We start from the raw sequence: 13,963 nt of genomic DNA on the forward strand, positions 1-13,963 counted from the left end.
TGATTTTGGTAGAGTAGTTTTAGAGGAGAAGATTTTTTAAAGTTAGCAAATATGATGAACAAATTGTGAAAAATTGTCATTAAAGGACAATAACCCCTTAAGGGGTCAATTGACAATTTTGGTCATATTAACTTATTTGTAGATCTTACTTTGCTGATCATGTTTATCTTTATCTATAATAATATTCAAGATAATGACCAAAAACTGCAAAATTTCCTTAAAATTACCAATTAAGTGGCAGCAACCCAACAATGGTTTGTTTGATTCATCTGAAAATTTCAGGGCTGATAGATATTGACCTAATGAACATTTTTACTCAAGTCAGATTTGCTCTAAATGCTTTCGTTTTTTGAGATATAAGCCAAAAACTGCGCTTGACCCCTATCTTCTATTTAAGTAACGGCGGCCATGTTTTTTGACGGATCAAAAATCAAAGCACAAACTTTGTGCAGGATAATCTAAGAAACAATCATGCTAAGTTTCATCCAAATCCATTCGGTAGTTTCAGAGGAGAAGATTTTTTTTAAAGTTGGCAAATATGATGAACAAATTGTGAAAAATTGTCATTAAAGGACAATAACCCCTTAAGGGGTCAATTGACAATTTTGGTCATATTAACTTATTTGTAGATCTTACTTTGCTGATCATGTTTATCTTTATCTATAATAATATTCAAGATAATGACCAAAAACTGCAAAATTTCCTTAAAATTACCAATTAAGTGGCAGCAACCCAACAATGGGTTGTTTGATTCATCTGAAAATTTCAGGGCTGATAGATCTTTACCTAATGAACATTTTTACCCCATGTCAGATTTGCTCTAAATGCTTTCGTTTTTGAGATATAAGCCAAAAATTGCATTTTACCCCCATGTTCTATTTTTAGCCATGGCGGCCATGTTTTTTCACAAAATAGAAAATAAAACACATTCTTTATTCTAGATACCCTAAGGATCATTCAGCTAAAGTTTGGTTGTAATTGGTTCAGTAGTTTCAGAGGAGAAGATCTTTGAAATAGTTAACGACGACGACAACGGACGGACAACAACGATGGCCAACGACGGACGCCAAGTGCTAACAAAAGCTCACATTTCCTTTTAGGAAAGGTGAGCTAAAAACAATATCAATCTTTTTAAACTGAAGTAATTGACCTTATATATTTCACAAGTTGGAAAGGTAACATATACCAGCGGCAAGTTCTATCACCTTGCATGTAGGAAGTACCCTCCTCAGGTTAATTTCAGGTAAGTTACACTTTTTAAAGATATTATAACAAACACATGATGAAGAACAGCAATAAAAGTTGTTTCGTTTACCTTATTTTATTTTATATAAAAATTTGTTTTCTACATTAAATCCTCCTGGAGGAATACTTGATGATAAAGGACTTACCCTGACAGTACAGCCATTTTCCCCACAGACATTACATAGTGAATCATACTTGATGAACAGGAGTGAATTGTCTACATTTATACCATCATTACTGACTGATAGCTGGTATTTACCCAGGCCTGGGAGTCCACAGACAACGGAATTCTTATTCACAAACAATGCTAAAGAACTGTTTGTTGTTCCCTGAAATAAATGACATAAAATGACAAGTGCATAAAAACAAAATGGACTAAAGTCAACAAATTACTCCATGACATCATAAATTCCAGAAATCCATTTTCAGTTCTTTATTTGTTATCTGAAAACTTAAAAGTTTTGAAAGATAAAAAGATAAAATGATAATTACAAACTCAATCTCATTTGAGGCTGGGGTATAAAAATACAAACAAAAACATCCTCAAATAAAATTGAGAATGGAAATAAAAAAACAAAAGTCAAAACATACTAAGCTAATCAGTATAGTTCATGACAAGAACTAATAAATTTGTCTAGATTGGCTAATTCAAATATAACTCACATCTGATGTTTTTCTGAAGTGACATGTGAGTGTATCCAAGTCCACGAAGTTAATACCCTTGACAATGACATTCTCACACGATTCTGCCTGGATGTCACACAATGTGGTAGACAGGAAGTATAAATTAGGTTTGTCAGTCACAGATATATCACACTCATCACCTTGGAAACCAGCATTACATACACATACACCTAGAAGTAGAGATACAAATCTTGAATGCAATGAACCCACAAAACAGTATATCCAGACTGCCTAAAGGGGCATAATTATGAGAGGTTTTTTTTTACGGGATTTCAAGGCTTCAAATTTTCAATGGGATCTTATTAATACAAAAACTAAATAAAATCTTGCATTGAAAGTCCAGTTAAAATATAAAATAAACTGTTAGTATTTAATTTATACTTAAAACTTATGAAAGATATCTTTTAATCCAATATGACTGGTCTGTGATGTAGTCTTTATTTTTGGTTCATTGTGATACTATAAATTCAGAAATTAATGCAACATTTCTATCAATGTGAATAATGCAATTGGCTTAATATCTTCTATTATGATATCTTAAACATATATCTGTATGCTGATTTCCCAAAATCACAATAATAAATATTGTATTTTTGCTCATTCTTCAAAAGTCGCAACAATAAATGCTCACATTAATTTCTGAATTTACAGTCAGTAGTGTCTATAATAGGTCATACCTTGATCACAAACTCCATTTCCTGAACAATCACCAGGGCAAAGTTGTTCAAATAATTCTGGTAGTTCAAACACTCCATTGATTTGTATATATAAACTGATATTATATGACAGCTGTAGAGAACATTGTTCATCGACTGTCTGGACTAATTCCTGCTTCCAATCCATATTATCTGTCAACTGAAAAAAAATAAAATGGAAATCTTAGCAGTTCTAAATAGACTGATCTAAGCAAATTCAATTGTCTAATGGTTTAATTACTAATTGTTATAACTGTTTATTTTTACAGAATGTGACTTAGAAAAAAAAATCTTTCAGCTTGCATAAAATTGGGAATGGAAATTTTCAAAGAGAGAACTTTGTATGCAGATATTTCCAAACCAAGAAATCAACTGGCCACCAAAATAATATTTTGACCCACACAAACTGGTAAATGAATCCATAGTCCATAATCATCTACTCATACCTGAATATCTTCCATACATCCCTCTACATCTTCATCAACATCTATACCAGGTAGGGCGGCACAGCTGTCAAACCTACTGCCTGTTATCATCTCTACACAATAATCTAATGCTTACCTGAATATCTTCCATACATCCCTCTACATCTTCATCAACATCTATACCAGGTAGGGCGGCACAGCTGTCAAACCTACTGCCTGTTATCATATCTACACAGAGTGCTCTAGCTGACTGAGCAGTTATACCATTAGGTGTAGGCCAGGAAACTTCCTAAAGAGTAATAAGTATGAAAGATTTCTTCATTATATTTTAGTTATATGTGGACCTAATATACAAAACAATTTCATCAACAAATAAATAATTTATGTCAGGAATAATAACTGTCAGGAATATGACAGTTCTTGTCCATTCGTTTTTGATGCGTTTTGTTTTTTGATTTTGCCATGTGATTATGGACTTTCCAAATTGATTTTCCTCTGAGTTCTCTGTGATTTTACTTTTTATTCAAATATTTATCCATATTTTCTTTGAAAAGGAAATTACATATAACTGTTATTATTTATTTAAGTTTTTGTTAACCCTTCGCTATTAATATTTTTTCATAAACGGTACTGGTAGATTTTCTGAAACAGATTATATAATCTTTATATTAGGTGTCATGGGGCATTATAAAGCTTTACATATATTGAGATTTTACTTGGCAAAGGAGGAAAAAATCCCCAACTTTAATAGTTACACATTCATTATCCCCATCTGAGAAATTCTACAAAATAGCAAAACATTTCCAATACTATATCAAAGCAGTTTGTACAAAATATATGTCTATACTTACAGCCTGTACCCATTGAATGTTAAATTCAAATGTAATTCTAATTTCCTGTAGATAACACTTGGTGGCTTTATATACATTGTTGGTGAGCAACTCGGCTGTCATATCCTTCCCTGTATATAATATTGTTTTTGATGAAATATAAATGTATTGTGAAATTTGTATTGTTCTTTAATCATACCCCTGTTCAAGACACATGTTTTCAGCAAACAGGGAGTAAAATATTAAAGATAACACTTCATAAGGTATAGCATGACCCTATATAGCTTTATAAATAGCTAATAACTGATTTCTTTAAGTTAAAATGGTGATCTATAGGAGCAGATAGAAAACAGTTTAGTATGATGTCCCTTATCACTGAACTAGTATATATTTCTTCAGGGGCCAGCTGAAGGACGCCTCCAGGTGCGGGAGTTTCTTGCTGTATTGAAGACCCATTGATGGCTTTTCGTTGTTATCTACTCACGGTCGTGTTGTTGTCTGTTTGACACATTCCCCATTTCCATTCTCAATTTTAATAAAGTTCATATCCAAACTGTGTAAAAAAAAAAACAAAAAAAAAAAACTCTTCATTCTATCAGAAATATTTGTGTAAAGTAAGTTTCATAAAGTAATAATGCATACCTCTCCTCTTTCCTTTCTTGTTTTTCAATGGGGGAGAACAGTCAGTGTAATAATTAAATGGACCACAGTTGTCTCCCATTCCTGTCTGACATTGACAGTAAGTCGTTGTGGATTCTTCCTCCACGTCATCTGGGCAATAACCATCAAACAGAGAATCCATTCCCATTTCATGTACTCTTAAAAAAATAGAATATTCATCATAACAAACTGGTTTGAACCTTTCTATCAACAATAAATAATAGTTATACAAGACCACTTCAAGCACTGTTGTCTATACATTGAGGTTTGTTTTGTTTTTTTGATACAGGAAGCCACAGCGCTGAGAGCAAACAATGGACATTCAACAAAAAATACTGCCAATCTAGTCAATTTATATTGGAGTGGAATGCATCTGCTGCTTCAAATATCAAAGAGCTTTAAATGTATCGAATAGATACCCTTTATATCACCAGAATATAATGACATCAACATAAACAAATCTTATTTTCATCGTGTCTAGACTTTGGCTATTTGTGATGAACATATTGCATAGACATCTGTCCATTATTTAAGATACTTAGTTTTATCTTTTTAAATTAAAGGTATGTAGTATCAACCTGTTTAACAAAGTTTGAAGAGCTGAACTTGATTATAAAAAGATATATTAGTTATTTACCTCCAACTTCTAGAGAATTCAATCGGCTGTTTAGTTTTTCCTGTGTACAGAGTTCCATCAGACATTGTCATGTCGTTGTCCTTGTCTCCGTCAAAATTACCACAAAGACCTAAAATATATGGTTAGATTGTTAAAACATCGAACAAATATTTCACCATCATAATTACCACAAAAACCTAAATATAAGTTAATGGAAATTTGATTTATTTAAATTTTAGTTTAACACAACACAATGTATTTTCTATCAAAGAGTTAGAAATCTCAGTGAATCTGTTTTTAGGTAAATGCAGGTCAATTTATTTTTAGATTCTTTTAGCAATTACTAGCTACTAGAGGGAGTATGTGTATTGCTGACCTAATTATAAAAGTAAAAAGCAGACACATAATTCTAACATAAGTTTTATATGAAGTTTCTAAATATTTGACAAAAATACAAAAACAAGATCAGGGCAAGAACCATAACTCTAACTTTACCTTCCACATTATTGGCATCAGCTGGTGAGGCTTTAATCTTGACCATATGGATGAATTCTGGTGTTTTTCCTTTCCCTTGTGTGATTATAACAACAGCACCATGAGGAAGATGGACCTGTAAAATTATCAATGATTTTTAAACTGAGGAAAAAAATGTGTGAAATTGCATTAATGGATTTGAACTTTTGATTAGATGAATCAAAATAACAAATTAAAAAGACATGCCACTTTTTTGTCTCATATAGCATGACGATCAGTATAAAACGGTAAATTCCAACTTGGGTGTATAGTAAAATAATTTAGTTATTTTGTCAAGGTTCACTCAGTTCCAATCTGGTCTCTACAACATTTATCGTTTGTTAAAAGAAATTGTAAAATTGAAGGTTTGCTTTAGAAACACCTACAATCATTCCAAATAACAATAAGAAAAGTCAATCCTGAAGTCCTACCTTGTATTTTTTGCCTCCGCCATGTCTAAATATTCTAGTTCCTGGTGTAAGTTCTCCGTTCAGGATGATTCTGATGTCTATTGGTGTATCTTTTTTAGAGGTTGCTGATGCTCCACACTTATCAAATACAATGACATCATCTCCGACACGAATAGCTGCTGCACAATTACATGAGGCCTTACCATTACAGTTTCTGTAAAATGTTCTCACCTATACAAAAATAATAGAGGATGAATTCAAATTGAAAAATATCATACACACCAAAATAACAACTTAATACAAATGTTTATACTTCAATCTTGTTATAATCTATTATGACTGGACTCAAGGTGTGGATCCAATATTTCAATACTTGTAATAAAGGGCTGCGCTTTAGTGCATGATAGACCCGTTGCTCTAAAAGACGGGCGTATAAGTTATTGTCCCAAAATGCGAAAATCCCCCCTTTTTTAAGCATAAAAATTCATAACACAGAAATTTTAAATCTGAAATTCATAAAAATTGAAAAGGAGCTTACATCAATAGATATAAACAATTCACCAAAGTTTCATGAACATTGGTGTAAGCCTTTTGGAGTTATTGTCCAAAGTGTTAAAAATCCACCTTTTTTTATGAATAGCCCCAAAAATCCAAAACTTAAAATCTGAAATTTATAAAAATTGAAAGGGAGCTTACATCAATAGATATAATCAATTCACCAAAGTTTCAGGTACATTGGTGAAAGCCTTTTTGAGTTATCGTCCGAATTGTTAAAAATCCTCCTTCTTTTATGAATAAAGCCCCATAAATCCAAAACTTAAAATCTGACATAAAAAAACAACGAAAGGGAGCTTACATCAATAGATATAAACAATTCACTTAAGTTTCATGGAAATTGGTGAAAGTGTTTTTGAGTTATTGTCCGAAGTGTGGACAAGGGACGTACAGACAGACAGACAGACAGACAGACAGACAGACAGACAGACAGACAGACAAACGGAGGGACAACGGTATACCATAATACGTCCCGTCTAAAAGACGGGCGTATATAAAGTCAATGCATTTAACAAATAAGTTGCTCCATAAGCCAGTGAAAATGTCAGCAAATATTGCATTTTTATTTTACAAAGAAATCTACAATAAATATTGCATATTATAAATAGCAAGTCTTATTTATGACCTGATGGTTGATAAAAATAAATACAGCAATATTCATGTGTAAATAGTCACAAGAGATTTAGTTCTAAAATAGATCTTACCTCATAAGGAAGAACTTTGTGTTTGTAAAATATAAATTCTCCTTCCAAAAAGTTATTGTACTTCCTGAAAAAAAGATGAAAAAGATTTAAGATTCAAAATTTGTCTAATCACAGAAATTTATATAAGATATAGAAAAGTATTATAAAAGTCTATAAATGGACCTTACTATTCTAAGGATACTGGCATGTTAAACCATATTAAAACCATCCCAAACTATTTAGAATTGTCCAATTATCAAAAATAATAAATGCATGCAATAATGTCTGAATTTCCAGTAGTTGACAGATTTAATGGTACTCACCATTAATCATTTTCATCCATATGAAGATTATTGATATAATGATATTATTCTATTGATGATGGTGTACATAAATGTTTCTCGTTCATTGTTTTTTATATAGATTAGACCGTTGGTTGTCCTGTATGAATCAAGGCTTCCAAAACGGTCATATATGCCGGTCATTTGTATAATGTCCGGTAAAAGACCGGCTGGGCAAAGCATGAAACAGTCATCTACTTTTTAGTTTCAATGGCTTTTTCGGTCATTTTAACATATAAATTCACGATCTTTTTGACCCAACATTTTGCCTTTAACAGCCATACATTTCCGGTCATAAAAGTGACATGATGATTTATTACTATCAAAACAACCCCTACTTCAATACTTTCTAATTTTAATCAAGGCTAATTAGTTGTTGGACAGCTGATATCTACCTGTTAAGGTGACAGGTAAACAATTTTCAGTACCGGACATCGTATAAATTAATCGGTCCATTTCCAATTATTTTCATACATTTCAGCAGCTTGTATCTAATTGATTTAAAATATATAATAAATACATTTATAAACGTGATTTGATAACTCATTTAAAAAGGTTTTAACTGAGGGTTTTAAATGAAAAATCGTCAGCACTACGTTGTATGAACAAGAACATGTGTGCCCATGTGCACATGTGGGAAATTCAATTATGCATCCTACATTTCTTCAAAAATGCTAAAAGTCTCATTGATACCTGTATCTAACGTTCATTTCAAGTATTTTGTTGAAGAAATAACGTGGAAAGAGCTTCTTCGCTCAGTAGTTCTATGTTAACGTACACGGAATTACGTATCCTTTTATGGTCCATGTTTTACCATTGTCAAGTCAATATCCGGTTTTGAAATGTAACCTCAAAAACGAAAATAAAGTTCTAGACAACTTCATTTTGCCCAAATAAAGAGTCTAATGCAGATATGAGCACGCTGATGTGCACACTTTGAAAGATGCAATGCCAATTTTAACAGTTTATGTTAGAACATCAAATTAATATCGATTTTAATTTAATGTCAATCATTGGGATGGCCATCTGACTACCATAATTGCCTTTTGTCTTAGGAATTAAAATTCGGATCAGATATAAAATGTCCGGCTGGCTCAGAAAAATTTTGGAAGCCCTGGTATGAATGGTTTTACACTAGCAATTTTTGAGGCCCTCTATAGCTTGCTGTTTGGAGTGAGCCAAGACTTTGTGTTGAAGACCATACTTTGACCTATAATGTTTTACTTTTACAAATTATGACTTGGCTGGAGAGTTGTCTCATTGGCCCTCATACCACATCTCCTTATTTCTATTATACTCACCATTTATCAAATGATTTCATGTGAGGATCGTTGACAGATCTACAGATAGCATTCTTATCTCCATCTTCAATGTTCACCTTCAAATGTACAAAATAGAACAAGCTAAAAGCTTGCATTTATTCTTCTTCAAAAAAAATCAATAAAATTCTGGACCTGTGCCCTAACATATAATTTAAACAGATTTTTTGCTTGCATTTCTTTTCATGAAAAACACATATTAATTAAACAGAATTATTTGAAATGAAGAAAGTAATGAAACACATTTGCAGGCCAGAGTTCTTGCTTAAAGTTTTTTTTATATATAACTAAATACTATGTAATGAATTCATGAATAAATGTGACTTCAGCAGACAAATTAACTGACTCACCATGAAATGGTGTTGAAAGTGAATTGTTAAGTGTACTGTACAAGATTTTAACGACTTTGTGTATAAAATGTATGAATGCAGTTATCTACCTTGACACTACTGTATGTGTAATTATAGGTGACTGTAGTTCCACAGAAAGTAGAAATTCCAACATCTAAATGTCGAGAAACATCTCCATCGTAAACTAAATCTGTTGTGGCCATGACAGGTACAGAAAGTTCATCTTCCCACATATCAACAGTGATCATTCCTCCACAGAAAGCAGTATCCCCGACATTTACATTACTACAATGGAAGTTGTCAAAAACAATAGATATCAGATTAAAATGTTGTAGAGACATATTTTATTTTTTATTTCAGTGCTAATTTAATTTCAGTGCAAGTTTACACATTTATGATATATCATACATTTTTTTTGTACATGTGCATTATAAAATAATCTCTGTGTAAATGGCAAAACTGTTAACATTATCTGCATTACTAAATTGATATTATGTTGAAATTTTATAAAATTTGTCACATGACCGATTGTTTTTTTTGTGTTTTTTTATAGGAATGCATAGTATATCTATTTTGATGAAACATATTCTGTTAAGAACATAAACTATAGAGACAGGTTATTATCTTACCTATACATGACAGCAGCCTGCCAATGTGTATTACCATTTGTACATAATTCCTCCACTTCCTGGAATCGTGTAGTGACCTTGACATAACATGTACTGTTAACTCCCCTATCTTCAGGAGCACAGAACAGTGACGGAGGAACCATGGCCTTGATTTTGACCTGGCCTGCCTGTCCACCTTCTCTGATGTTTATAATTTCTGTCATAACCTGGATAGATAAAATATAATAGTGAATGTTAAATATACAATTCTCTAAATTTTGTGCTATTTTAACATTTCCCCATGACTGGTATGAGAAAAATATTTCTCCTCACTAGTGAAAAATCTGTTCTCGGCAAATGATTTGGTTGAAATTTAATTGTAATGTTAATTTTTTTCTTATTGTGACGCCATGAAAAAAGGCCAGCATGTCTGATGATGTCACATCAAAAGTACACAACTTTCCTCAAATCTTTGAAAAGAAAGGTTACTGTAACTAATGTATTCTAATATTTCTCCACTCTCAACAGTTCAATTTTAATTGTTTAAAAAGCTAGGCAAGCCTGGTGTTTTAAATATTAAAATTTAACTGTCTCAAGTTGAGAAATATCGTAACACACTTTTTGCAATTGTGGAATCTATTTAATGAATGACTGTAATATTTTTCTGTCTATGAAGAAATAACATAAAAAATTTGTGAATAACATGTGAAGCGGGTTATTTAACAGTGTGCACCACATTTTTTATGTTAGTTCGAATAGACAGAAAAAAACAATAATTCCATTTTAAACCAGAGAAAACCATGAAAAAACGTTGATGACATCGATCATGGTCACATGACTAAATTATGTCTATGGACTGATAACAAAATAATGTCAGCCAATCAGAAGACGCATTACATCCAAAATTAAATTATATTTATTTGTAATATACCATAAGAATTATGTCTAAGGATATTAAACCTTCAAAACACTTAAAACAATCAATTTAATTGAACTCGATTGTTTTTGACCTGTATCTGGTAATCAATTATAATAATGTTTTGTCAATACAACTAGGCCTTTAGCAAATGAGAGAGTGATTGTGTAAAGTAAAAACAAACCATGTACTGGTACATGCAAGATGTAAAAGACTTTGTAATAGCACCATGTGCACTGAAAATGTCATGTTAGAAAGTTCAGAGGCACAAAGGGGTTATCTAAAATATTCATTGCAATCTAACCTTCACTTCTGCTATCAATATGTTACTTTTCCTAGAAGGTCCTCTAGTGTTAGCACAGTCATATGCAAAACATGGAGTCACTGTACATTTTGTCTGAAATATAAAACATTACAGTTATACCAACATAAAGACATATATTCTTTATTTACAAATAAATATCTGGATCAATGATTATTTTTTTTAAACATAAGTAAAAATTTGTCTCAAAATTTGAATAAAATATTAGGTGATTTGATTAATTCATATATTTACAGAGACTTAAAACAGGAAGGAAATTCACATAGAGAAGGTACTACTGCATACTCTTGTGACTGATATTTTAAATTTGATGATTGCAAGTAAAAGGTAATATAGATTTTCAAAAGTTTTTTCTTTCAAGCATGGTTATCAGAAGAGGAGTATGAAAAAACAAATATTACTTTGCCATTTAATGCATTTTCCAACCTGGCCTACATATTTTCATAAAATGATCTAATACTTGACCATATCTATTAAATAGACTGCAAAAAAATCTATAATTGAATAATTTTCATACTGACCTTGACCCCATATCCACCAACTCCATACAAATCTTCTTCAAGGTGACTTCCATCTCCAGTTGTTGTTTCAGATTTAACACTAACGTCATCCACCATCCAATCTATGATGTATTTCACATCCCCACGGGGTAATTTGTCATATTTACAGCTAAATGTAGAAGTTCCATTAGCTTTATCGTAATCCACTTCAAGTCGTGGTTGTGAGGTAAGTTCTGGTACCTCTGATGGAAATAAAGATATATATTTAAGAAATAATTCATGGGGGCTTGAATATATCGTGATTTTACCACGGGTTGGCCCTTTATGACAAATATTTTACCCTGAGCGATAGCGAGGGGTAAAATATCGGCATAAAGGGACAACCCGTGGTAAAATCTAGATATATTCAATCCCCCATGAATTATTTCGATTCTAATAGGACAAATACGGCAATTATTTTGGATCGAAGCGCTCGAGGTGATGGCATTATTTGCCGTTCCAATATATAAAAGCACTATTAAATTGACGTAAAATAACGGAGCAAACTGAATAAATGATGATGCTTAAACTATTTATAATAACATATTTAGATAATTTTAGATTAATCTAATTATTATTGTACTTATATGTCTCATATGTATACAAAAACGGCTAATATAACTCATTTTAGCATCATTTGTTAATGTTTCCTTGTTGTGATGATTTTCCGTTTCACAAGCGTGTATTTTCCCGTAATTGCTTATATTCTGACGTCATTGTTCTATGAAGTGGAGTCGCTCATTCATTAAAAAACATATGACGTGGGGGTACAATGGAAACAGCCCATGAAATATATTCATATTTTACCACGGGTGTGTACTCAAAGCGTTTGAAGGACGTCATGTTAGAATGGAGTATATATAATATGGATTGAATCCACATAAGATGACATTCTCATAATTTATATAAAAATAACAAAAATAAAGAATAACAATACATTTGTTAGGAAAAAGGGATATGGTATTTGTTTTCAGGTTCACATCTTTTCTCCTACTTATGATTCATCCTTATTTTTTTTCTTTTCTTTTTCTTTAAATCTTGTGAACTGATGTCACATAGAAAAAAATCAAAATAAATCTGTTTTCTATGTGTCCAGTTTCAAAACGATATACAGTGAGACATTCTACAATAAGAACAGCTTTTTGAACTGTGACATACCTGAGAGGACACCAACAGCATTTTTAATGTTAATTGTGGCTGTCCAAGTCTGCCAAGTTCCAACAGTACATCTAGCATAGAATCCACCAAACCCAAGCAGTGGTCCACCAAATCTATATTTATATTTCTTGTAGCCTTTAATCTTCCTCTTTATATACTTCAATCTTTTTCCAACACTTATTCCATCAATGAAGAGTTCCAAACCATCAATACTCCATGAAAATTCAAGGTCAAAGAAATCATTGACCTTGGTAAATTTAGTTTTCACTGTCCATTCTTTATCAACAGTTGAGATGGTCAAATATAACCTCTTTTTCCAATAATACAGAGATACTCCTCTGCCTCCTTGTTGGTCCCCACCAGATGTTAAAATGTACATGTTTTCTCTGAGTTCAAATAGTTTCAGAGATATTTTAAAGGTCATTCCTAATAAACAGTTGTCAGGTTCACTAAGACAATTATTGTCACCTGGTGAGTCCATAAGCTGGTCCTTGCCATTCAGATCCACAGCTAATCCACCTTTCCAACCATCCACAGTTATTGGTGCACCAATCAAGGTTAAATTCACATTAGTGGTGATTAACATTGTTCCAATTATTTCTATGAAGTTTGTTTGTTTCCAAGAAATACTGGTACCTGAAGAAAAAAAAACATTTTCAAACTTTCTATCTGTCATCAAGTTGTCTCATTCTACATAAATAACAAGATAACTCAAATGAAATGTTTCATATATCAATTTAAAACCCTATAATTTAATTTTGGATGTAACACATCTTCTGATTGGCGGACGTTATTTTGTTATGAGTCCATAGACATAATTTAGTCATGTGACCGTGACATCATCAACATTTTTTCTTGATTTTCTTTGGTTTAAAATGGAATTTAGAATTAAATTATAAGAAATGATTGTAATATCTTTTTCTGTCTATTAGAAATAACATGAAAAATGTGGTGCACACTGTTAAATAACCCGCTACCCACGTTATTCAGTGTGCACCAAATTTTTTATGTTATTTCTTCATAGACAGAAAAAATATTCCTTAAATAAAATGACATTCACTAGAGATCACTAGAACCATTGGTGATAAAAAGAT

General features: G+C 31.9%; 1 protein-coding gene across 1 annotated transcript in view; it reads right to left on the reverse strand.

The window, feature by feature from the left end:
• The window catches only part of LOC134716897 (uncharacterized), a 154,448-nt gene that overhangs the window by 74,269 nt on the left and 66,216 nt on the right, over nucleotides 1–13,963 (reverse strand). The window contains exons 68-84 of the mRNA XM_063579912.1: nucleotides 12,870–13,505; nucleotides 11,694–11,914; nucleotides 11,155–11,247; nucleotides 9,956–10,161; nucleotides 9,416–9,611; nucleotides 8,959–9,035; nucleotides 7,338–7,401; nucleotides 6,100–6,309; nucleotides 5,651–5,765; nucleotides 5,177–5,285; nucleotides 4,522–4,697; nucleotides 3,901–4,010; nucleotides 3,146–3,338; nucleotides 3,071–3,111; nucleotides 2,607–2,784; nucleotides 1,909–2,099; nucleotides 1,392–1,574 (exon numbers count right to left, since the gene is read on the reverse strand). Coding sequence (XP_063435982.1) covers nucleotides 1,392–1,574; nucleotides 1,909–2,099; nucleotides 2,607–2,784; nucleotides 3,071–3,111; nucleotides 3,146–3,338; nucleotides 3,901–4,010; nucleotides 4,522–4,697; nucleotides 5,177–5,285; nucleotides 5,651–5,765; nucleotides 6,100–6,309; nucleotides 7,338–7,401; nucleotides 8,959–9,035; nucleotides 9,416–9,611; nucleotides 9,956–10,161; nucleotides 11,155–11,247; nucleotides 11,694–11,914; nucleotides 12,870–13,505 — 2,999 coding nt within the window. The remainder of the gene's footprint in view (nucleotides 1–1,391; nucleotides 1,575–1,908; nucleotides 2,100–2,606; nucleotides 2,785–3,070; nucleotides 3,112–3,145; nucleotides 3,339–3,900; nucleotides 4,011–4,521; nucleotides 4,698–5,176; nucleotides 5,286–5,650; nucleotides 5,766–6,099; nucleotides 6,310–7,337; nucleotides 7,402–8,958; nucleotides 9,036–9,415; nucleotides 9,612–9,955; nucleotides 10,162–11,154; nucleotides 11,248–11,693; nucleotides 11,915–12,869; nucleotides 13,506–13,963) is intronic.

Source organism: Mytilus trossulus, chromosome 4 (genome assembly GCF_036588685.1).
Source record: "Mytilus trossulus isolate FHL-02 chromosome 4, PNRI_Mtr1.1.1.hap1, whole genome shotgun sequence".
In the NCBI taxonomy this organism is placed as follows: domain Eukaryota; kingdom Metazoa; phylum Mollusca; class Bivalvia; order Mytilida; family Mytilidae; genus Mytilus; species Mytilus trossulus.